This window comes from Protopterus annectens, chromosome 4.part0, assembly GCF_019279795.1.
Source record: "Protopterus annectens isolate FY-2018-M chromosome 4.part0, PAN1.0, whole genome shotgun sequence".
Taxonomy (NCBI): Eukaryota; Metazoa; Chordata; order Ceratodontiformes; family Protopteridae; genus Protopterus; species Protopterus annectens.
Genome location: NC_056733.1, coordinates 660,330,326 through 660,352,455, shown reverse-complemented (window position 1 = coordinate 660,352,455; position 22,130 = coordinate 660,330,326). Strand labels below are relative to the sequence as shown.

The 22,130-nt window shown below is 41.8% G+C and overlaps 1 protein-coding gene across 1 annotated transcript in view; it reads right to left on the bottom strand.

Annotated features, from left to right (window-relative positions):
• The window catches only part of ATXN2 (ataxin 2), a 2,781,632-nt gene that overhangs the window by 1,955,665 nt on the left and 803,837 nt on the right, over nucleotides 1-22,130 (bottom strand). The window contains exon 14 of the mRNA XM_044068622.1: nucleotides 9,810-10,019. Coding sequence (XP_043924557.1) covers nucleotides 9,810-10,019 — 210 coding nt within the window. The remainder of the gene's footprint in view (nucleotides 1-9,809; nucleotides 10,020-22,130) is intronic.

The following is a 22,130-nucleotide window of genomic DNA, read 5'->3' as shown; positions in this document are numbered from 1 at the left end:
AAGGATAGGTCATCCACTTTCCAGGCCCTACTTTGAAGTGTTCTGGTGCAGAATTTGCTCAGCTGGTGATTGCAGGAGGAGAGAAAGAGGTCCACCTCTGGGGTCCCCCATTTCTGGATTAGAAGGCTGAAGGTGCTGGGCTCTAAATGCCACTTGTGGGGGTCTAGGAGACTTCTGCTTAAGTCGTTTGCCAGTGAGTGCTGTTTAATTGGCAGGAATTGAGCTTGCAGATGGACCTGCACGTCCAAGGCCGTGTTCCACAGGGCCATGGCTAGCCTGCAGAGTGGGCTTCCCCCTGCTTGTTTATGTACCACACAACTGTGTTGTCTTTTTATTAACATGGGTCATGCTGAGAGCAGAGATCTGAAAGCTGTTAGAGCGTGCTGAACAGCTAGCATCTCTTTTTGGTTGATGTGCAGATGAACTTGACTTGGGCTCCAGTGGCCCTGAATGCACTTGCTGTCCAGGTTTGCCCCCCAGGTATAGTCTGACGCATCTATGGTTTGAGTCTCAGTGGCGTGGGGTTGAGCAAAGGGAAGTCTTGTTGTGGTTGCATGCTGCTGCCCACCAAAGAAACTCTGCCCTTAGACAAGGTATGATAGGAATGATAGTTTTCAGATCATGAGAATGTTGGCACCAAATTCTTAAGTACCAATGAATTTACCTCATATGCAGTCTGGCATATGGAATTAGTAAGATGCAAGAGGCCATGAACCTTAGGGCCTGCAGGATTTTCCTTTCGGATAGCTGGGTTCTGGTGGCCATTTGAGTGAAGTAGCCTGTCAGACAGGCTTGTTTTGCCTGGCGTAAGGAATGCCATCTGGGATGCTGTGTTCAAGCTTGCTCCCACGAATACAATTTTTTGACTGGGGACTAGTTTTGATTTCTTTTCGTTGACAGTGTACCCCAGGGAGGTTAGAAGGTTCTTTACACATGTTAGGTGCTGCAACAGTATTTCCTGACTGTTTGCCTGAATCAGGCAGTCGTCCAAGTACGGGTAAATTTGAATTTTTCTGTCTGCAGTAGGCAATGGCTGGAGCCAGACATTTTGTAAATACTCTGGGAGCGGTGGATAAGCCAAAGGAAAGTGCAGAGAACTGATAATGCATAGATCCTGCCCTGAAGCATATGTATTTCCTGCATGAGTCCCTGATAGTGATGTGCAGATAGGCTTTTTTAGGTCTAGGGTGGCTAGCCAGGCATCTTTGGCCAACACAGGAAGAAGCTGCTGAAGGGTGAGCATTTTGAATTTTGGTACCACCAGGAAGATGTTTAGAATGGAAAGATCTAGGATTGAGCGCCAAGTGCCCTCTTTTCTGGGTACCAGGAAAAGTCTGGAATAGAACTCTTGACCTATCTGCTCTGCAGGAACAAGTTGAATTGCCCTTATGGAGAGAGCAGGGATTGAACTTGGTTTTGTGCCTCTGCCCACTGGATTGAAGGAAGGTCTGGGAACCCTTTTGGGGTTGGCAGTGAGCGGAAGTAAAATTTGTACCCCTGGGATACAATTTTGAGGACCCATCGATCTTTGGTGATGGAAGTCCAGTTTTTTGCATGATGGGCAAGTTTTCCTCCTAGGGGCACGAGCAGTTGGGCAGAGGTGAGGAGTGGAGTTGAGAAGTCATTGTGAATTCTTTCCGTAAGGAGGTGGCTTAGCACTCCCTGTTTTTGAAGTGGTGACACTCTATTGCTTAGATCTCTGCATACCTTGAGACTATAGTCTGGGGGGTCTGTTTCCCATGGGTCTAGTTTGGGATGGCCTTGTGGGGGCTGGAAAGGACCAATGCTTCGAGGGGCAATGCCTACTGAATCTAGGAGGCTGTACTTGCAAGAAATCTTTGACTGTCTGTATAGATTTAGCCTTTTCTTCCATCTTTTTAAGAACCTCTTCTGTTTTGATGCCAAAAAGATTGTCCTTGTTCAAAGCAGCATCTAGTAATTTTGATTTGACATGGTCTGGCAAGGTCTGCTCCTTAAGCCAAGCATGCCTTCTCAGTACAGAATCAGTGACTGCTCCCCTGCAAGATGCTTCTAGGGTGTCAAAGCCACACTGCAAAGTATGCTTGCTGACTTGGCTTGCAGAATGCATAAACTCTTCTAATTATTTTCTGCACAATCTGTAAAGGTAGCTAATTTTTGCTTAATAAGTTCCATAATATGCTGCTGGTACTTCAGCATGTGAAACTGGCAATGCAATGTCCTAATGGCAAGAGTTGCAGACGTGTATACTTTCTTTTACCCCATCTGTCTAAAAGCTCTGCCATCCCTGTCCGAAGGGGTGAGATTCTTAGCTGTAGTTGCTTTTATACCTTTAGGTCCCTGGGAGATTTCAAAAATCCTACTGCTGACCCAGAGGTAAAGAAATGTATGAAAGTCAGGAGCTCTGTAGTACCAGTCTGGTTTCCTAGGGGCAGGGGTTAAAGTATCAGGAGTTGGAATGGATTCTATAAAGACATCTACAACATCCAGAATTGGGGGTATTGCTAAAGGTCTATGTTGTGGCAAATCTAAAAATTCTCCAAGTCTCTTTTTGGACTGAGGAGAGTCTTGGCATTCTTAGTGGAAATGCTCTCAAAGTATGTAGGGTTTCACCAAAAGAAAAATCCTCTGGGGGAGAAGCAGAGGGAATGGATTCCACTGCATCTGAATCCTCATAAGCAGATAAAGGCATGTCTTCATATTCAGAAACCTCAGGGTCGTTGGACTCTTGGTCTGTTAAAGCTGCCGGGGACAGGACTTTTTCTCTTAGCAGGGGAAGGCTGGCTTCCCCTAATCAGCATAACCAGGTCTTCTGCCATTTTAAGCATTTGATGTGGCAAGGAAGTAGGTGCTTGAGTTTGGGTTGTCGGTTTTTTTTAGGCGTCGCTCATACTCTTGGCCATAGAAACTCTGTAGTTTTAGACAGAATTGAAGACGTGAAAGAAGTTGTCAGTTTGTGTTGAATATCGGTAGTGCGAAGAACTTCCTCAGAAGCCGGTGCCTGCACAGCAGCTCAGGACTCATCCAAGGTAGAGACATCCGCAGGTTCCGTAGTCAAAGAAGAGTCTCGCGGTATACCGGACTCCAAACGGGTCTCAGTAGCGGCCTGCAAATCCATCGAAGCAGGCACCAGGGGCTGCGAAAGCACCTCACTGAATACCGGCGAACCGGCGACTAGCTTAACGGAAGCATCGGCAGTTTTGGACCTGTGCGGTCTGTCTCTGTCTTTATCCTTACATTTTTTTCCAGAAGATTGGTTGTTAGATGGCTTACCGAAGCTATTTCAGAATACTGAGATCAAGAGCTAAAGTATTTAGCGACAATAAGGGCCCAAAGATGAATAGTTCAGGCATTGAACAAAGTGAAAAACAGACAGAGGTACATCGTGGTCTGGGCCTAAACAGGTGACGCAGTAAGAATGGAAATCTCGGTGTGGTATTTGCTTTCCACAGGCGAGACAATTGTTGACTTTTTCTGACATCGGTTAGAGCTAGAAAAAAGGATCTCCAACAGGGTACTTATCTTTAGAAGACTTCAGGATGATTCAATTCGGAAACAAACACAGGTAGCAGCTGGCACTCGTGCAAACTGCTTCTGCTTCGGGCTCCTCAGCAGGAAAAACTGATGTAATGGCATCAGCTGCTTGTTTTTATACTCCCGAAGACCTGACGTCAGTCCTGGAGTGACAGCAACAGAAATACTAAGTCTCTGGTATTCGGGCCGACTGAGGGCTACCTGCAGGCAGACAACCCAAGTGTGATGACTGCAACAGTGAAACACAAACATCCATCATTGCATCCACATCTGCTTTTGTCAGGCTTCTGGTAGATCGAACAGACTTTAGGGAGGACAAGGTAGATGGAGGTATTGATAATCTTTGTGCTGGTCTCTCGTGGAGAAAAGGGAAAATGCAGCCTAGGAGAGATCAGCCCCAGTGAAAACCTAGGCTCTGGTAAACGTGAGGTTTTGGATCACACTAGCATCTGATCTAAAGGAGGAAAAAAATGCAGCCAGTAGGATCCGATGACCTGGATTTTTTTGAAGATGAAACAGAAGACAATTGAGAGAAAAGAAAACAGTTAGGGAGAGCTTCCTTATCTCCTTGCCCTTGTCCCTGGACTTGTCACTCTCCTCCCCCCTAGGTTTGTCTAATAATTTCTTACTGGATGGGGATGCTAAAGAAACAGACTTGGATGATTATCCTGCAGCAGAAAGGAAAAGTCCTTCAATACCAGTTATTTCCTATGATCAGTCACAGCCAGGTCACCAAAGGCCATACAAACATAACACACATTTATTGAACACTGATGGCTTGCAGACGTGATTTACTCAACTAATGAGGGGAAAAGAAGATTTGACAGAGAAGTTTTTTTTTTGTTTAACTGTAAATACCAACAATGGCAAACTCAATACAACAAATGGTAAGTCTAACACCACAAAACCTACAATAGTAATAAGTAATACTCAACAGCAGGTGGGCCATGGCTAAAAGAAAGAAAGAGGAAGAATGTGTCAAAGGCATAAGACAAATGGAATATCATCATCTGCATTGACTAAACGTTTATAGGCAAGGGAAAAGTTAACAAGAAACTAGAAAAAGTACTCCCTGACAAGCTGAACAATACAGCTTTCCAAACAGGTGTGAAAGTAACCCCATAATAAAAAAACGGGATAACATGGCTGAGGTAAGCCTGAGCTAAGCAGACTATGTCTGCTCATTATGAGCAGCAAAACAGGATTGAGGGACTGTGAGTAAGGGGAGTAGCCTAAGCGGTGGATTCACTCATCTAAAAGTGGCCAAAGTCAGATTCAAAACCTATCTGTTGAGGAACAGATGGAACAACAGTTATGTACTTACCATAACTTGGTACAAGTGTTATCCTACTTCATTATTCATCACATCTGGGTCTTGGATCCGATCCATCACTTTACACAGTAGATTCAAGGCTAGTGCTCTTCCCATCTCCCATAATCCACTTCTACCTTCTAACCCTCAGATCGAGTTTGTTGACTAAGGAAATGAAAAACACTAGGACACATGACTATTCAACCAGACATAGATAACAGGATTTGAACCAAGAGATGTGGTAGCTCAAGGGCCCAGATTCCAGTCTCTCCAGAGCCACCAAAAACACGGAAGGGGAAAGGCGGCTGGGAAGTGATGAATAACGAACTAGGATAACAAAGACGCCAAGTTATGGTAAGTACAAAACTAATAATCTTGATGTTATCCATTTCATTATTCATCACATCTGGGTCAGAATCCCCCAGCTACAAAAAAACCCAGGTGGCCTTAAGGAAGGATGTGCCTGAGCACTGTGGAACCAAAAGATGTTCTGCTTCTGGAGACCATATGCAGTTTATAATGAGCAACAAGTGTGAGAAGTGGACCATGTGGCTGCAGTACAAATCTCACCTAAGGACACCCTGGCAGAGAAGGCCGAAGAAGAAAATACTGACCTAAGACCAGGCACCTGGATGCAATGAAAAACAACCACCGACTGCCTCTGGGACAGGAAACCCACGCAATGTCTCGGGGTGCTGAAAAGGCTTCTCAGAAAAAGGTTCCCTGGAGCCCTGATTTTGCAGACCCCCCCTCTGCGCCTAGAGTGACGTCTACCATTAAAAGTCCCCTTCCTCTACCTCTGGAAGAGGAATCTTCTGGAGCATCTTGGAAGGAACCCTGCGACTTTTGGAACCACAGCTTCTTACTTCCCTGTTGGTTTTTAGAAAAGGACCTTTGGGTTGTAGAAACCTTGATCTTGACCACCGACAGGATCTCGCCCTCCTGCTCACTGTGAGTTCAAGTTTCTGTGAGAGAAGGTCCAAATAGGGAGGAACCATCAAATGGGGCATTAGTAAAGGAAGCTTTGAAGGGTTCCGTGAATCTGCATAACTGCATCCAGACATGACGCCTGATGGCAATGCCTGCATTGGCCTCTCCAGAGATACCTGCCCCTGCATTGGAGATCAACCTCATCGAGGAATTGGTAATAGAAGAAACTGTGGTGAGCTTGGGAGATACTTGCTTGAGGTCCTTTGCCAGAATCAACTCTGAAAGAGACTTGGTGAGCTCGGAGACCAGATCTCTTTGGAGGTGGGTAAAATGTGCCAGATAATTGAGAGCTCTCAGGTCAAAAGTGGCTGAAGCGTAAATGCACTTGACATGTCTGTCAACAGCTTGATATTCATGGTTCGGGGGATGGACAATGTCGCCCTGTTCTGCCAGCTTCTTTATTGTGGCTGCAGCAACCATGGCAGCATTGACTGGCACTCCCTTGCTCCAGTGCACTCCTTAACCAACGCTGTGAGCCAGGAATCATATCTTCAGCAAAACCAAATCTGGGTGTTAGAAGGTAGAAAGGGATTATGGAAGACTGATGGAGCTCGAGCCTTGAATCTACTCTGTAAATTGCTGGATCGGATTTAATATCGGATCCAAGACCCAGACGTAATGAATAATGAAATGAATAACATCAGATCAACATGTGTAAGAGGTTAGTAGTGATCATGAAAAAAAGACATCCCACTACTTGATGCTGACAAATAACAGCAAGAAGCATTTTTAATAGGAAGAGAGTTTAGAACCCCAACGAAGAAAGTTTCCCAGCTCTCAATGGGAATTCCATCTATAAGCTTAGAAGGAATCATAGCCATGCCTTGTCCTTTAGGGATGAGGATAACAAGCTAGTATATAATCGTGGAATCCACAAATGCGGTCAGGTGGGTCTACTCCTCAAAGCCAGAGAAGTCAAAACATATAAAAAAGACTCCAGAAACAGTCTTCTAAGGGGAAGAAATTTACAAATGTAAAGCATAGAATAGTAAACGTGGTAGACGGTCTGAGTTGAATTCCATGATTTGTAATATTTCAATAATACACATCAAAGAAATTAGCAGGATTCTAGGAAAAAATAATACACTGTGAAAGATGCCTAGTGTAAAATAAAAATCCACGTTTTAGTATAGTCAGCATAAACTTATGGTCCCTTCGAGATGATCTCAAGCTACAAACCAGCACCAACAGCCCACAATCTTAAATCTTCCCTTTAATGGATGATCCATCTCTGAAGCAGTCACACTAGAGAACTGGACACATTGTGTATGCAGAACCCAGAAGTTCTGCAAAACAGTGCCCAGTTAACCAAATCAAGTGCTTGTAGAACCACACAACTGAGAATATCCAAAAGAATTTCAACACATCAAGGTCTTTGGGATATACGGAGTTGTGCTTTTTGGTGTGCTGCAGTTCTTTTGGATCTAACCAGTAGTTGTTCACTTTAGTCTCAGAACACAGTACCCAGGAAGGCACATGCAGTCATGTACTCATACAACATCTTCTGCAAATAACCATCTGTACTATATTCAATGCTGCCCATCTGACTGCAGACTCCAAGCCTCCATCAAGGGGCTGCAGCAATGCAAAATCCTACAATCAACCTGTGATAAAGAAAAAAAAAAAGACTGGATGTTCACAACCCCCCCCCCTGATGTTTTACTACTCAAAATCAGATCTGCATCATGTATGGAAGTCCTCTGTCTGTACAATGTATCCCACTAGAATGAAAAAATAGCAAAAATTCCCTCAGTCTAAACAAGTGAATCAGGGAACTAGTCAAATCTCTGAAAGAAGTCTGTACTAAAAACAGCCTCCAAAGCGAAGGATAACCATAATGCATTTTTCAGTAATGCTCACAGTCTTAAGGGCAACACCAAACCATGTGCAAATTAGTTGTAGATAGCATCACCTATACTCAAGCCAAAACATATAGCCAATCTGCAGGTCAACAAATTCAGCTCAAATTTCACCCCCCCCCCCCCATCTCCTACAGTTCTCCTCCAAGAGACCCCCTCCACTGACTATCATCAAAGAACTGGTTACCAAAACTAAAAACATGGCTTCAATGGGGCCTGACAATATACCAGATTGCCACAACCAGCTTAAATCAGGACTTATCAGGTCCATTTCGCTCTCTATTTAACAGCAGCCTCTGAACTGGCTTTGCCCCGAGAGAGTAGAGGACAGCAACAATCAATCCATCTACATGAAGGGGGCCCATTTACTGACCCGGGAAATTAAAGACCCATATGTTTGATTAATCTTATGTAAAGCCATGGAAAGAATAATCATGAACCTGATAAATAATGACATACAGAACCTCCAAACACTGGGCCTGACCTAATTTAGCTAAGTCAAGGGCAGGTCATGCCTTCTAAATATGGTGGATTTCTTTGAGGGCATGGATGAGGGTAAAACAGTACATACCTCAACCTCTCCAAGGCATATGACAATTCCCCACTCAGTTATTATAAACAAACTCACAAAACTGGGCATAAATCTGTACATCACTAGATGGATAGGCAATTGTCTCAGAGAGGACACATATGGTTAAGGTTGTTGAATCCAGATCTAACAAGAGGTCAGTTACTAGTGGTATGCCACAGTGCTCAGTGCTGGGACCACTCCTGTTCGGCATATACGTCTCTGAAGTCAAGTTTAATGAGTAATGCCTCTGGATGACAAAGTTTGCCAACTGCAAGCTGGGGGCAATCACTGAACCCCCCCCCCCAATGATGTAGATATCCTTCAGGAGGGTCTAGATTAAACACGACTGGTGCCAGAACCATGGCCTAAAACCAAATGTGAAAAAATGTATCATCATACCCTTTGGGAAGTCAAACACCCCTGCAAATTACATCATCAATGGCACACCCTAAAGAGTAGGCTCACAGGTGAGAGATCTAGGTACAAAGACAGACAGTAGCCTGACCGGCATGTGTACACAGTGGTGAAGTCCTACATGGCACAACTTATAAATACAGGTATGGCATTCAGATCCAAGGAAATTATAGTCCCAATGTACTCAGTCCTCATTAGACCAATAACAGTGTCAGAAGCATCATTTGTCATGTACTTGACAGCAACTGGAGTGATTTCACAGGTTTCTTACAAAGAAAATACAAGGTGTAAACATGTCCTTCGTGGATAAAATAAAAGCCCTATCCCTTTATTCTATCTTATAACAACTAGTAAGGGGTGACCTATGCCTGGCTCTACAAGGTACTCACAAATCCAGCCCTTATGGAACTACTACACAACTGCAAGTCAAACAGCATGAAGGTCATCTGATCTAGGGATCTAAACTTAGTCAGCAACTCAAACAAAGCATGCTGTAGAGATAGATATGTGTTGCAGAGGTTGCCCCTTCTTTGGAACAGGTTTTCTAATCGCATTATGCAGAGCCCTTCCCTGGCCCTCTTCAAACACAACTTGGATCAATGGATAGGGAACTGAAAATTCACATATTGGTTACTACATCCCCTATGAACAGGGGCAATCCGTAAGATACTCAAAGCATAGGCACAACTCCATGCCATCCTCTTGCCCCTAGGGGCCATATGCAGAGAAAAATCGTGTTATACTGGCTAGACTTGTAACAGTTCTTAAGCTGTTAGCCTAGTAAGCTCCTATGAACCTATAAATTCATAAAGCTCTACAACTATGAACAGAAACAAAAAAAAAGCATGAATTCAGAAAACATTTTAAATAATCAAAACAAAAATAAAAAATTCATAGATAAACTGCATGTAAATAAAAAAATGATCCATGTTTAAAACAGCAAAATAAACAGATGTGAATTCTAATGACAAACTTCACATAGTCTCAATCATTTTTTTAGGTTTTAAAATAAACTAGAAATGAAAAGTTCATAAAGTTGAAAGTGATCAATGAAAAGTTAAGTGCAAATAATGTGAACAAAAACTGCAATTAAACATCATAAAACAAGCAAATGAAAAGCAAAACAAAAATGTGAAATATGATATTGTACCTTCTGAAGACATGCGTTTAGGCATAGTAGAGACGGGAGCTGGAGAGCCATGAGCAGAAGGGTGAGACGGGGGCCTTGATGGCCGTGAGGGGGGTCTTGAGGGCGGCCTTGTAGGAGTGGCTGCCCGAGGTGGAAGAGAGTTTGGACTTGACTGGTAGCGAGAAGATGGGCGTGAGGAAGGAGACGGGCAAGGCGATGGCCAAGGAACACCTGACAAATGATATGAAAAAGTATAAAAAAAAAAAACTTGACAAATTAAGGCAAAACAAAAAGCTAATCATGACTACTAAAAACATGGAACTTCACATATTTTAACCTCCTGAGCATGCAACTAATACATTTATAATATTGCTATAAAAACACCATATCAAGTGCAATGTGCTCCTTACACTAAAAATACTCAAAACAGTAAAAGTCCAAGCCACATTACATTAAATTTAAAATATCATTAACAAAAACATAAGTTCTATATTAAACTTAACACTTCTTGCCATTTTCTTTAAAATACCATCATAAACGGGCTCTGTCCAAGCAGAATCTTACTTGTGCACCTCCTATGACAGAAATAAAAGAAAATCACTTGCCTTAATCTGGTACATTTCCTAATGATGTTTGACATCTTATGAGTCAGCTGCCTATTCACCCTGGACTAGGACAATGGAAACAGAAGCATGCAGTGATTCTCAAAGTTGCATCATGAAAGGTCTTTTTTGGATAAGTACATAGGTGTACATTAGGATAAGGACCACTGGGACCTTTATAAGCCTAACCAAGCATCCCAAATGTATCATGCAAGTTTGTATGCCTTAGAGGTTATTTTAAGTGGTATATATAAGTTGGGCTATCTCTGTCCATAACAGACATAGGTGCTAGACCTGGGGCATACATCCGATCCCCCATCCACTATTTAAAGACCGTTTAGACTCAAGCTGAAGGGACACATACCATTATTACATTAAAACCTGCATAACCCAGCTAAAATAAAATTAAAAAAAAACTAAGATGGCTACTTTTCAGTTCTATTTTAACACAACTGTGGAACAACAAGATAAGAATCCTATAAAAGAAGGCAACGTGTCTAAGTTAAAGAAGTAAGAATATCTCCAGTTCTGGTACCAGCATACAAAGCAGAAGTGTATAACAGCTTGTCACTACAGTAGGTTTCTCTCTAAAACATGCAATGTGTTTCGTACTCGCAGCTAATTCAAAGCAATGCAAAGAGAGAGAACTATCAGAAAGAAAATGGTTTTACAAAACAGCAGTGTCTAACTGGACATCAAACCAGGTATGGATTTCAAAACTGTAGGTCTTGCTTGTTTCTTCATGTGAACACTGGTCAAAAGCAATATTCTGAATGCAGACATAATTTAAGCACTGTAACACAGTGATGCCAACAGTTTTTCTGTCCCTCCTGTTGCAACTGAATGCAAAACAAAACAGCTATCTAGAGATGGTTGAAATGGTTGGGTAAGGAGGACCTGAGCCCCTAGATTACACAAGCAATCACAAGTACATCACAGATCTTCTTAGATCACAAAAATGCAGTGAAATCCTCAGCAAAAGTAAAAGCAGTGTTTTTTTCAGGCAGTACAAACTTGCCATATGCTTTACTCAGGAAGTACATTAAAAATAAATTTCGTACTAGATCTAAATCATCTCAGTTGCTCACAGCCCTGAAAAACTGCAAAAAACTCCACTAAATGAGACATTTCAGTACACATCTTGCATGCTGCACAGCTGAGAGACTGACAACACAGTTTCCCAGGGGCAAACTTGACAGTTTCCTAAAAGAGGAAGTGAAGGCCATGAACTCAAATTAAATACTTCACAGTAAGAAAAGAGTCGATCCTAGAAGTTAAAAGAGACAAATGCCACTGAAAAAAAAAAATCACAAGAGCAATGTTGCTGAAAATGTCAATCCTTGTCCCGCAAGCAAGCTGATAACATTTGTAGACCATCCCTATCTGCAATACAGCTTACATTCTGTTAATTTTCTTAAATAATAAAGCATACTTTAAAACTACCACAAACACAGTTATTGCTAAGGGATAAGTTTGGGTCCCATGTCCTTTAATTGTATAAATCAACTCCAAGGTGACAAAAGAGGAGAGGAGTGAAAATCCAATACAGTGCAGCAAGGTTCCACAAAATACACGTGTGGTTTTGAGCACCATAATGAACAAAATGTAACAAAAAAAAATCACTCACCAAATACTGTACCCATCTCAGTGCAGGGCAGCTAATTTGCAGCACTAAATACCATAGGCACATCAGACAGCAATAGTACTAACTCTGTAACCTCTGCCTAAAATAGTGTCCTATTTGCTGCACTTCATTCATGAATCATTTTGGTTTTGGCGAGGACCACTATTTTAATGAATGGTTTTTAAGAGCAAATTGATGAAATACTTACTTTCTTGACTCCCCAAAGAGCCACTTCCCAGGTTCACACTCTGGAAGTTACAGAAACCCTAAAGACTGATCAGGGGGACAGTATGGCACAACAGTACAATATCATCCTATCTAGTGCCAGGGAAAAGCCATGGAGATTACCACGGATGACTAAAGTATGGTGCAACACAGACTTTTGTTGATTCTGGGCTACTTAGTTTTTCTGTTTTTTTTTCACAATATTAATGGGTAAATGTGTTAAATCCATGGACCCCCTCCAACAATTACCTAGACCACAATGGCTACAGTGAATACAATAAAATATACAACATACATTTCATTCTATCTTCACACAGTATACAGACGCATTAACACTCATTTCAGCACTCACATTATACTGCAAAGTCCTTTTCAACAAAAAATACAAGTCAGCTGCCCAAATCTTCAAAATGACACCAGTCGTATAAGATCATATGCATCGCTGTCATACACACAAACTTCTGTCTGAACAGTTGATTAGTACCCACCAACAGCAATGTACATGTAAAAACTACTGCACTGCTAGACAATGCAATATACTACTACTACATACATTAAACCTAGGGCCAATGGACTAGTACCAACCTATGAACCTATAAATATTGTGGGAAGATGACCAGGGAATTGTTATGACTAGGCTTGTATCGGCCCTAGGGCAAATAGCCTAGTACCAACCTATGAACCTACAAAAACACAAAAAAACAAATATATATATATATATATATATATATATATATATATATATATATATATATATATGGGTTCACTTTTGAATACCAAAATCTCGAGTTTTCAGATGCCGAACTCAAAACATCGAGATTTCAGTATCTTGAAATTTAAAAGTGGACCAAAAAAAAAAGCCACAACTAAAATAATGTAGCATGGGGCAAGCCCCTGCACCCCCCTAATTAAATACACCAACTCCACAATCGCATTACAGTGAAGAGAATGGTAATGCTCCTGTTGCACTAACCATTCTCTTTACATTAGCACGATTTCGGAGTTGGTATATTTAATTAGGGGGGAGTGGGGGTGCAGGAGGGTTTGCCCCCCCTGCAAACACATTATTTTAGTTTTTTGTTTGTTTTTGGTCCACTTAAGTTTCAAGATACCGCAATATCGATGTTTTGAGTTCGGTATCTCAAAACTCGAGATTTTGGTATTTCAGGATTTAAAAGTGGACCCATATAGATAGATATATATATATATATATATACACACACACACACATACATATGTGTGTGTGTATATAAATACATATATATATATATATATATATATATATATATATATATACATGTATATAAATATGTATGTGTGTGTGTGTGTGTATATAAATATGTATAAGTGTGTGTATATATATAAATATGTATAAATATGTAGAAGTGTGTGTGTGTGTGTATATATATATATATATATATATATATATATATATATATATATATAAAATGTATAAAAACACATATGCATACACCGAGACACATACATATATATATTGAGAACATCGATACACTGCCAGCATTACCATACATCATGTATCCCTGACTTTAAGATACTACTACTACTGCACAACTATGTTTAAAACTCGAGAGCCTTTACCTGACTGCAAATGTAAGCACAATGGTGCCCCACAGCAGGTTCACCTACACACCACCTCCCTTATATATACTGATTCCATGATTACAACCATGAGCAAAAGAAACTCCCAGTGAAGTGCTACAGTTGACAAGTAATTTCACCAAAGTTAATAACAGCAAAACAACCAGCAAATCAGTACTGAAATCAAAACTTGTCGAAGAATATGTTTAATACCAAAAGTAGGTTAAAAACATCGCTTTCGTCTGCAACACTAAGACATCAAGACATCATCAGAACTATGAATGTACTGCTTGTGGAAGCTATAGCCTCTTGGAGTGGCAACGGGGGCCACCTGTTTCTCCATGCCTGCAAATTCCGTCTTATTAAGATGGGAATTAGAATCACTTTTTAAACTCCCCCTTCTTTCAAATAAGCTGGCAACTTCAGATACCTCGATGATCTACTTATTTGGGAAGGAAGTGTTGCTGAACTTGAAGAATTCATACTACAGTTACAAGCCAGCACTTCCTTTTTAAAGTTCCCATATTCCTTTGAATGTGACCAGATTAATTATCTTGACACTGACATCAGAAAAGGAGTTAATGAAGAATTTACTACCAGGATTAACAAGAAGTCCACTTATTGCATCACATTTCTTTTTTTCACCAGTTGCCACCCCTTTCATCAGAAGTGGGGGTAGTAAAAATTCAATTTATCAGAACCTCTCGGTTGACCTCAGATGACATAGTGCGCCTTGAAAAATTCAACATTCTAAGATCCATGTTTTGGACTGTGGCCCCCCCCCCACTTATGGATTCAATCAGAGATAAGATATGGGCAGACAGAAACACTAAATATGCCCCCATCATCAAGAAAGGGCTGAATCAGCTCAACAAGAAAGACAATCAGACAGATTTAATGGCCAAACCAATATGGTCTTGCATTACACATTGAATGTCAAGGACACTGAAAAGATTTTGCGGAAGAACTGGTTCATACTACAATGCGATGAAAGCAGAGAGTTTTTTCCTACACCACCATCTTTTACCTAGAAAATAAATCTAACATAAAATCCTTTCTTGAGAAACCTATGATCATCATAAGGGATTTTTATTTACCAGGGAATGTGGGCATTGTCAACAGTGCCCTTACATAAATACTTATTACAATGGCACCCTTTTAAGCAGATTTCATCTTCTGTGCATGATGGAGCTTACAACTGCTTTTCTCAAAGAGTTATTTACCTGGCTACATGTGAATCTTGTCCTGTTTTCTATGTGGGAAAAACTAAGAATGTTTTGAACAAGCATATCTACTGTATCAACATGTTTAAAGCACTCACCGCAAGGACAATAAAAGTATACTGGCCAGGGCATTCCATTGTTTGTGACAAAGTCACCAAGTTTACATTTCTAGTTCTTGAACAAATACAAAATTCTCCTTATGTAGGGGACTGGCAGAACAAATTGCTTTGCTGGTAAATGTCATGGCAGCTTAAGCTGGATGCTACCAACTTTCCTGGTTTAAATGACATCAGCAGTGAACTAAAAATGAGAGTCAGCAGAATATGATTTTGTGTTTCAAACATTTTTTGTTTAGTTATTTTGTGCCTAGTTTGTACTTGTGTTTTGTTTCAGGTTTTTAAAGTTTTGACTTATTTTTAGTGTTGTTACTTTATTTTTTTCTGTTTCACACTGATTTCAGCTACAACGTGTTGAGATTGGTTTACATGGGAGGTGTGTCTCTTGCACTTAAGTTTTAAAATGGCTTCCTCAAGCAGTACATTCATAATTCTGATGATGTCTTAGTGTTACAGACGAAAGCACTAAACTGTGGATGTTTTTAACCTAATTTTGGTATAAACATTCTGCGACAAGTTTTCAGTTCGATGGCTGATTTGCTGGTTGTTTTGCTGTTATTAGCTACTATTTTCTTCCAGTACCAGAACTGCACTCTTGCTTCTTCCTTTAATTTCACCAAAGTATAAATCAGCAGACAGTGAATACGACTGGTTGTGACACAGGCTTATAATTTGACAAGCATGACTACAACCACATACTTATATATGCATAAACATATGTATAGGTGTACTATTGAAATGTGGAAAATGCACTGATCAGCTGATGGAAAAGTCAACCTGAAATATAGAAATATATAACATCTAAAAGGGAAAATAGTGAATCTGAATTACCTGCCTAGCGTAATTCGATGTATTTGACACAGAATTAGGTGACGTCAGTCACTCAACGTATGCACTATAACTTACCATTAGACTGTGAAGTCAACGGCACATTTTTTTTTTTTACCATTTTGCAGTGCCCCCCCCCCCCCCACACACACACACCCCTTGCAAATCATATATACCAACTCTAAGATCACACTACAGTGAGGAAATGGGTAAATTCCCTGTTCCACATGGTACCGCGATCTCCACTCAATACCGAACTCAGACTACTGAATTACACTGCACATTCGGTATTGTGTATTCATTGTAGTCTGGTTTGGCACTGTGCCTTTTTGAAAAGTGCTGTTCAATCACCGGCACTAGGAGATTTCAATAGTAAACAGTCTATGTATCTATAGACAGATAGATATGGGGTCACTGGCTAAACATCAGAAGTGTTTTTATCAGAGGTAGCACTTTTGAAAAAATTCAAATAAAAAAAATATTTTTGCAGCTGGGGCTCACTGCACTCATCCATGCAACCACATCTCTACATCTTACAACACTGGAGATACGGAATCCTATCTCAACTGTTCTGCAGTCTCACTCTATTAAGTTCATATTTCCACAAACTGGGGTCTGTAATCAAGCAGCATGTTTTGGAATGTGGAAGGAAAGATGATAGCCTACAGAAATACGTCACAAGCAAAGTACAGTTGTGTAATTAAACTTCCCATAACAGTAGATGTCTGAATGAACACTGCTGCAGAAGCCTTTACTACAGTTGGCCAGCTTCCAAAACTTAAATCCACCTTTCATGCACCAAAACCATTAACTAGCTCGAGCACTGCTGAAGAAATTGTGGTTTGGGTTTCAACATCTCTTTTACATTTGTGTTTGGGTCTGTCTTTTCTGTTCCAAAGACTGCACTTTTGGATTCATATTGACAGAGCGACAGTTGTTCAGTTGATCGCAAATCCATCAAAAAAGTTTAGTTGAAAGCACTTTCAGGAAAAAATATAACCCCCCCCCCCCTCCCACACCCCCTGAACTTAAATATACCTACTCAGAGGATGCACAGCTTTGGAGAAAACAGATTCCTCCACTATTGCCAAAAGTGCTTTCAGTTGAATTTGTGGGGTTGATTTGCAATCAACCAAACTAAGTCTGTCAGAATGACACATTCCCAATACTTTTATCCATATAAACACTGCTCTCCAAGTGAAGTCTGTGGTGTATGTTACTAGAGATTGTGCAGGAGCTGGAAGGAAAAACGAGAGACCCAGACACAGATAAAATTGCTCTCTCCAATAAATATTTTCCCTTCTCACAATCCATCTGGAATGTCAGGATTTTTTTGTTTTTTTAACATCACACCTAACATACTGACTGTAGTGCACATTAAATTATAAAAAGGAAAACAAGCCATTACAATTTTTTTTTTCATTTGCACACAACATACTGAAGTGACTGTCTACCATTCAATTTGAGATTGCTAAAGCCCTGCAGTCTATGAAACATCATAACTGAACAGCATTCTGTATGTACTGTTCTCACAGATTCCATTTCAAGGTAGTATTCACTGCTTCCCTTTTCTAAACATCCAACCTCCAGTTCTTTTCTCTCCTTTATATCATTCTACACTAATGACACAATAGGTTTTGGTTTTGATTTCCAATTCCTAGTAACTGCCATTTGGCAGCCAAGAGCACCAAACTTAGTAGGACCTTAGCGTCTCTATTTAATTCAGTTTATGTATACCAGCTCAAAAGAATAATTTCCTTAAAGTAATTTGAACCCCCGACATTTCTGACAAAATACCCCGTAGGGAATTTATAAAAATTGATCAACCCGCTACATTTAAAAAAAAAAAATTTCGCAGGTACCTTTTTTCTTATCACACCTCCAGCAATTGTTGTCAACCTGTGTAAAAAAAAGTCTCTGAAGTCTACTTTGGGTATAAAATAAAAATATTTCCATGCAAAGACACATTGAAAATGCCAATGCAGCATTAGATAACTTAAAGGGTAATGTATAAAGTTGAAAGTGCGATCCAGACACAGAAGACCTTACAAATGTTTTGAAATCTGGAGCTACAGGAAAGTGATAAGCATTTTTATATCTAGGTCTTGGAGACCGTGACAAACTGAAAAGGAAAAGATCTAGAAATGGTCTCCATGAAGCTTCTCTCTTTAGCACCAGAAACATTCACAAGAAAGAACCTTTTCCTAAGTGAGGAGGAGGGACCACTTCCAACATCTTCTGAGTAAGGGTGAAAAATAGAAGTTATGTCCTTACCATAACGTTCCATGTGGAGTGTTCATCTCGCCTTTGTTCTTACACATGGGTTCGGAGCCGATCCTCGGCTCCGTGTCGGCCGCTTGCAAGCTCTGCATCGAGAAGAAGCTCGAGACAACCTAATACCCACAATCCCCCTCTGCCTTTACCTCAGATCTAGTTTGCAAGCAAACCAGCAGTCAGAGAGAGACACATTCATGCCAAAACTCACAGACACAAAAAATACTTCTATCTATCTATATATATATATATATATATATATATATACACATGTATATCATATATACAACAACTGCAATGCAGAAGCAGAATAATCCAGACCAGGCACCAAAAAGAACGTTCTTCCTGAGGGTGGGAGGGTGGGAATGTAAGAACAAAGGCGAGATGAACACTCCACATGGAACGTTATGGTAAGGACATAACTTCTATATGTGAGAGTGTTCGATCTCGCCGTTTGTTCTTACACATGGGTAGCGTCCCTAGCTCCATGTTCCTGAGGAACTCACGGGAGGACGTTCTTGAGCACAGTGGAACCAAAGGTTGCCCTGTCCCTAGAAACCTTGTCTACCTTGTAATGAGAAATGAATGTATGTGGTTTAGACCAGGTAGCAGCCGCACAAATAGCGTCTAATGGTAGGCGAGCTGCATGAGCCAGGGATGTAGACACTGATCTTGTAGAATGTCCTTTGGGTTTGACAGATAAAACTTGATTTGAAGAATCATAAACATAGATAATACAATCAGTTAACCATTTAGAAAGAGTTATTTTAGTAACCGCTACACCTTTCCTGCTATCAGCAAAGGCTACAAAAAGTTGATCAGATTTTCTGTGATCTTTTGTTCTATCCAAGTAAAATCTAAGTTGTCTGTGGACATCCAACTTGTGTAACATATACTCCATTTTATTGGAGTGATTCTTGAAAAAGGTGGGTAATTCAATGGATTGATTAATATTATTAATAGAGCAAACTTTGGGAAGAAAGGATGAATTAGTGCGAAGAGATACTCTGTCAGAGTGAAAGATTAAATAAGGGTGTTTAACGGAGAGAGCCTGAAGCTCAGATACTCGCCTAGCGGATGTAATGGCTACCAAGAAGAGGGTCTTCCACGACAAATACTTCAATGGACAAGAGGAGGCTGGTTCAAATGGGGGTAACATCAATTTAGATAATAAGAGGTTTAGACTCCAAGGGGATGTAGGAGATCTAACTGGTGGTCTAATATGAAAAGACCCTTTTAAAAAGGCCTTACAAAGTCTGTGGGCCATAACAGGAGCCCCACATTCTTCCACATGAAAGTTGGAGATGGCAGCCAATTGCACTCAAAGTAGCAGGAGAAGCACCTTAGTGGAACAATTCTGTTAAAAACTCCAAGATTTTGTTTAAAGGCGCTATGACAGGGTCCAATTGCTGTGTATTTGCCCAGAATACAAAGCGCTTCCATTTACTAGTGTAGGTCTTAGTAGTGGAAGCTTTACGAGAAGCCACTAGTATATTCTGAACTGCAGGTGAAAGAAGATCAGACCTGGCTAAGTAGGGAATCGGAGCAGCCAAGCTGCTAGATGGAGGGACAAGAGCGAGGGGTGGGGAGCCCCTGACGAGTGAGTCAGTAGATCTGGCTCTGGGTCCAGGATCCAGGGTCCCCGAATGCGGTGTGTCAGAAGAAAGGGGAACCAAATTTGATGAGGCCAGAATGGGGCAATGAGGATGATCGTCCTTTGCAGGTTGTTGGCTTTCTGCAGAAACTTGGCAATCAGGGGAAAAGGAGGAAAAGCATACAGGAGGCCCGGGGGCCAATCGTGAACTAGTGCGTCCCTGGGGACTTCCCTGGAGGGGGTAATAGGGCAAAATAGCTCCTGCATTTGGCGTTCATTGGAGACGCAAACAGATCGCAGGAAGGCTGGCCCCACTTGCGAAAAATCTTCTTCGCAACTGACTGTTTTAGGGACCACTCGTGCGGCAACAGGATTGCTCTGCTCAGCCTGTCGGCTATGACGTTGGATGGACCCGGGATGTGCGTTGCTATCAGAAAGCGACCCGTGGACTCCGCCCATTGCCAGATTCTCATGGCCTCTCTGCATAGCTGATAGGACTTGGTTCCCCCCTGCTTGTTTATGTACCAGACTACAGACATGTTGTCCGTCTGAACTGCAATAGTCCCTAGAGGAAGAAGGGGAGCAAAGTGTTGCAACGCTAGAAACACTGCCCTCAACTCCAGAACACTGATGTGCAGATTGTACTCTAAATTGGTCCATTCGCCTTGGACTGTCTGTCCCTGAAAGATGCCCCCCCACCCTATCAGGGAGGCGTCCGTGGTCACCGTAGCTGTCGGCGTGGGTAGCACAAATGGTCTTCCTCTGGAAAGGTTGCAAATCTGAAGCCACCAGACTAGGTGCGACTTGCATGTGTTCGTGATCAGAATTTCGTGTGTCAGAGGTAGATGTTGGAAAGACCATTGTGCAAACAGTAGCCATTGTAGAACTCTCATGTGCAGTCTTCCCAATGGTATCGCAATGAGAGAAGCTGCCATGAGGCCCAAAACCTTTAGTACCAGTTTTGCTGGGGATTTTCTGGATGACAGAAAAAGAGATATGTGTGTTTGAAGTGAAGCTATCCTTTCTGGAGGAAGCCTTAGAATTAACTGATGCGTATCTAATTCCGCTCCTATGAATAAGATACGCTGTGATGGCTGTAGTAAAGATTTTTGAAATTTACGGAAATTCGAGGTGAACACAAAGTTGTAGAGTGTAATCTCTGGCCTGTATCAGTTGACGCCGGTGGTGGCAGAAAGGAGCCAGTCGTCCAGATACGGAAACACCTGGAATCCTAGGCGTCTCAGATGAGACGCTACCACTGCCATGCATTTGGTGAAAACCCTGGGGGCTGAGGTCAGACCAAAGGGCAGGGCTCGAAACTGATAGTGACTGGCTCCCAGCTGGAAGCGCAAATGATCTCTGGACGCCCTGGCCATTTTGATGTGGTAGTATGCGTCCTTCAGATCTATTGAGCACATCCAGTCGTCCTTCTATAAGAATGGAAGGATCGATTGAAGCGTGACCATTCGGAACTTTTCTTTCTTGACGAAGGTGTTGAGGTTGCTTAGATCCAGAATCGGCCTCCAGTCCCCTGTCTTCTTTGGAACTAAAAAGAACCTTGAGTAAGTTCCGAATCCTATTTGGTCCGCTGAGACTGGTTGGATGACTCTTTTTTTTCTAGCAGCTTTGAAATTTCTATAGCTGCTGGATCTCGCAGATGGGGCGGTACATCTGGGAGTCTTGTCTTTGGAATGGGGGTGGATAGGAATGGTATTCTGTAACCTCTGGTAACAATGCTTTTTACCCAGTTGTCTGTAGTAATGTTTTGCCAGGCCTGAGGGTATAAAGCTAAGCGACCCCCGACTGCCTCCAGAGCAGGACAGTCGGCCCTCCTCTCAGAAGTGCTGGAAAGGTTTTCCAGGGGGTGTATCCCTGTCACCTTGGTTTTGCGGACCCCCTCTGCCGCCAGGGCGGCGTCTTCCACCTCTGCCTCCTCCTCTGCCTCTAGAGGGGGCATCACCCTGCGTGCCTGGGAAAGATCCTTGGGGTTTTCGAAACCACATTTTCCCACCGCGCTGCCCTTTGGGGTACGGTCTGGATGGGGTGGAAAAACAGACTCCGACAGCAGACAGAGTCTTTCCCTCCTGTTCACACCGGGTAAGGGTCTCCTTTACCTTTGGGCCAAAAAGAGTGGCACCATCAAATGGGGCGTTGGTAAAGGAAGACTTGAAGGCTTCCGCAAATGAACATAAGCGCATCCAGGATTGTCTTCGAAGAGCAATCGCTGAAGCTGCTGCCCTACTCCATCCTTCGGCTG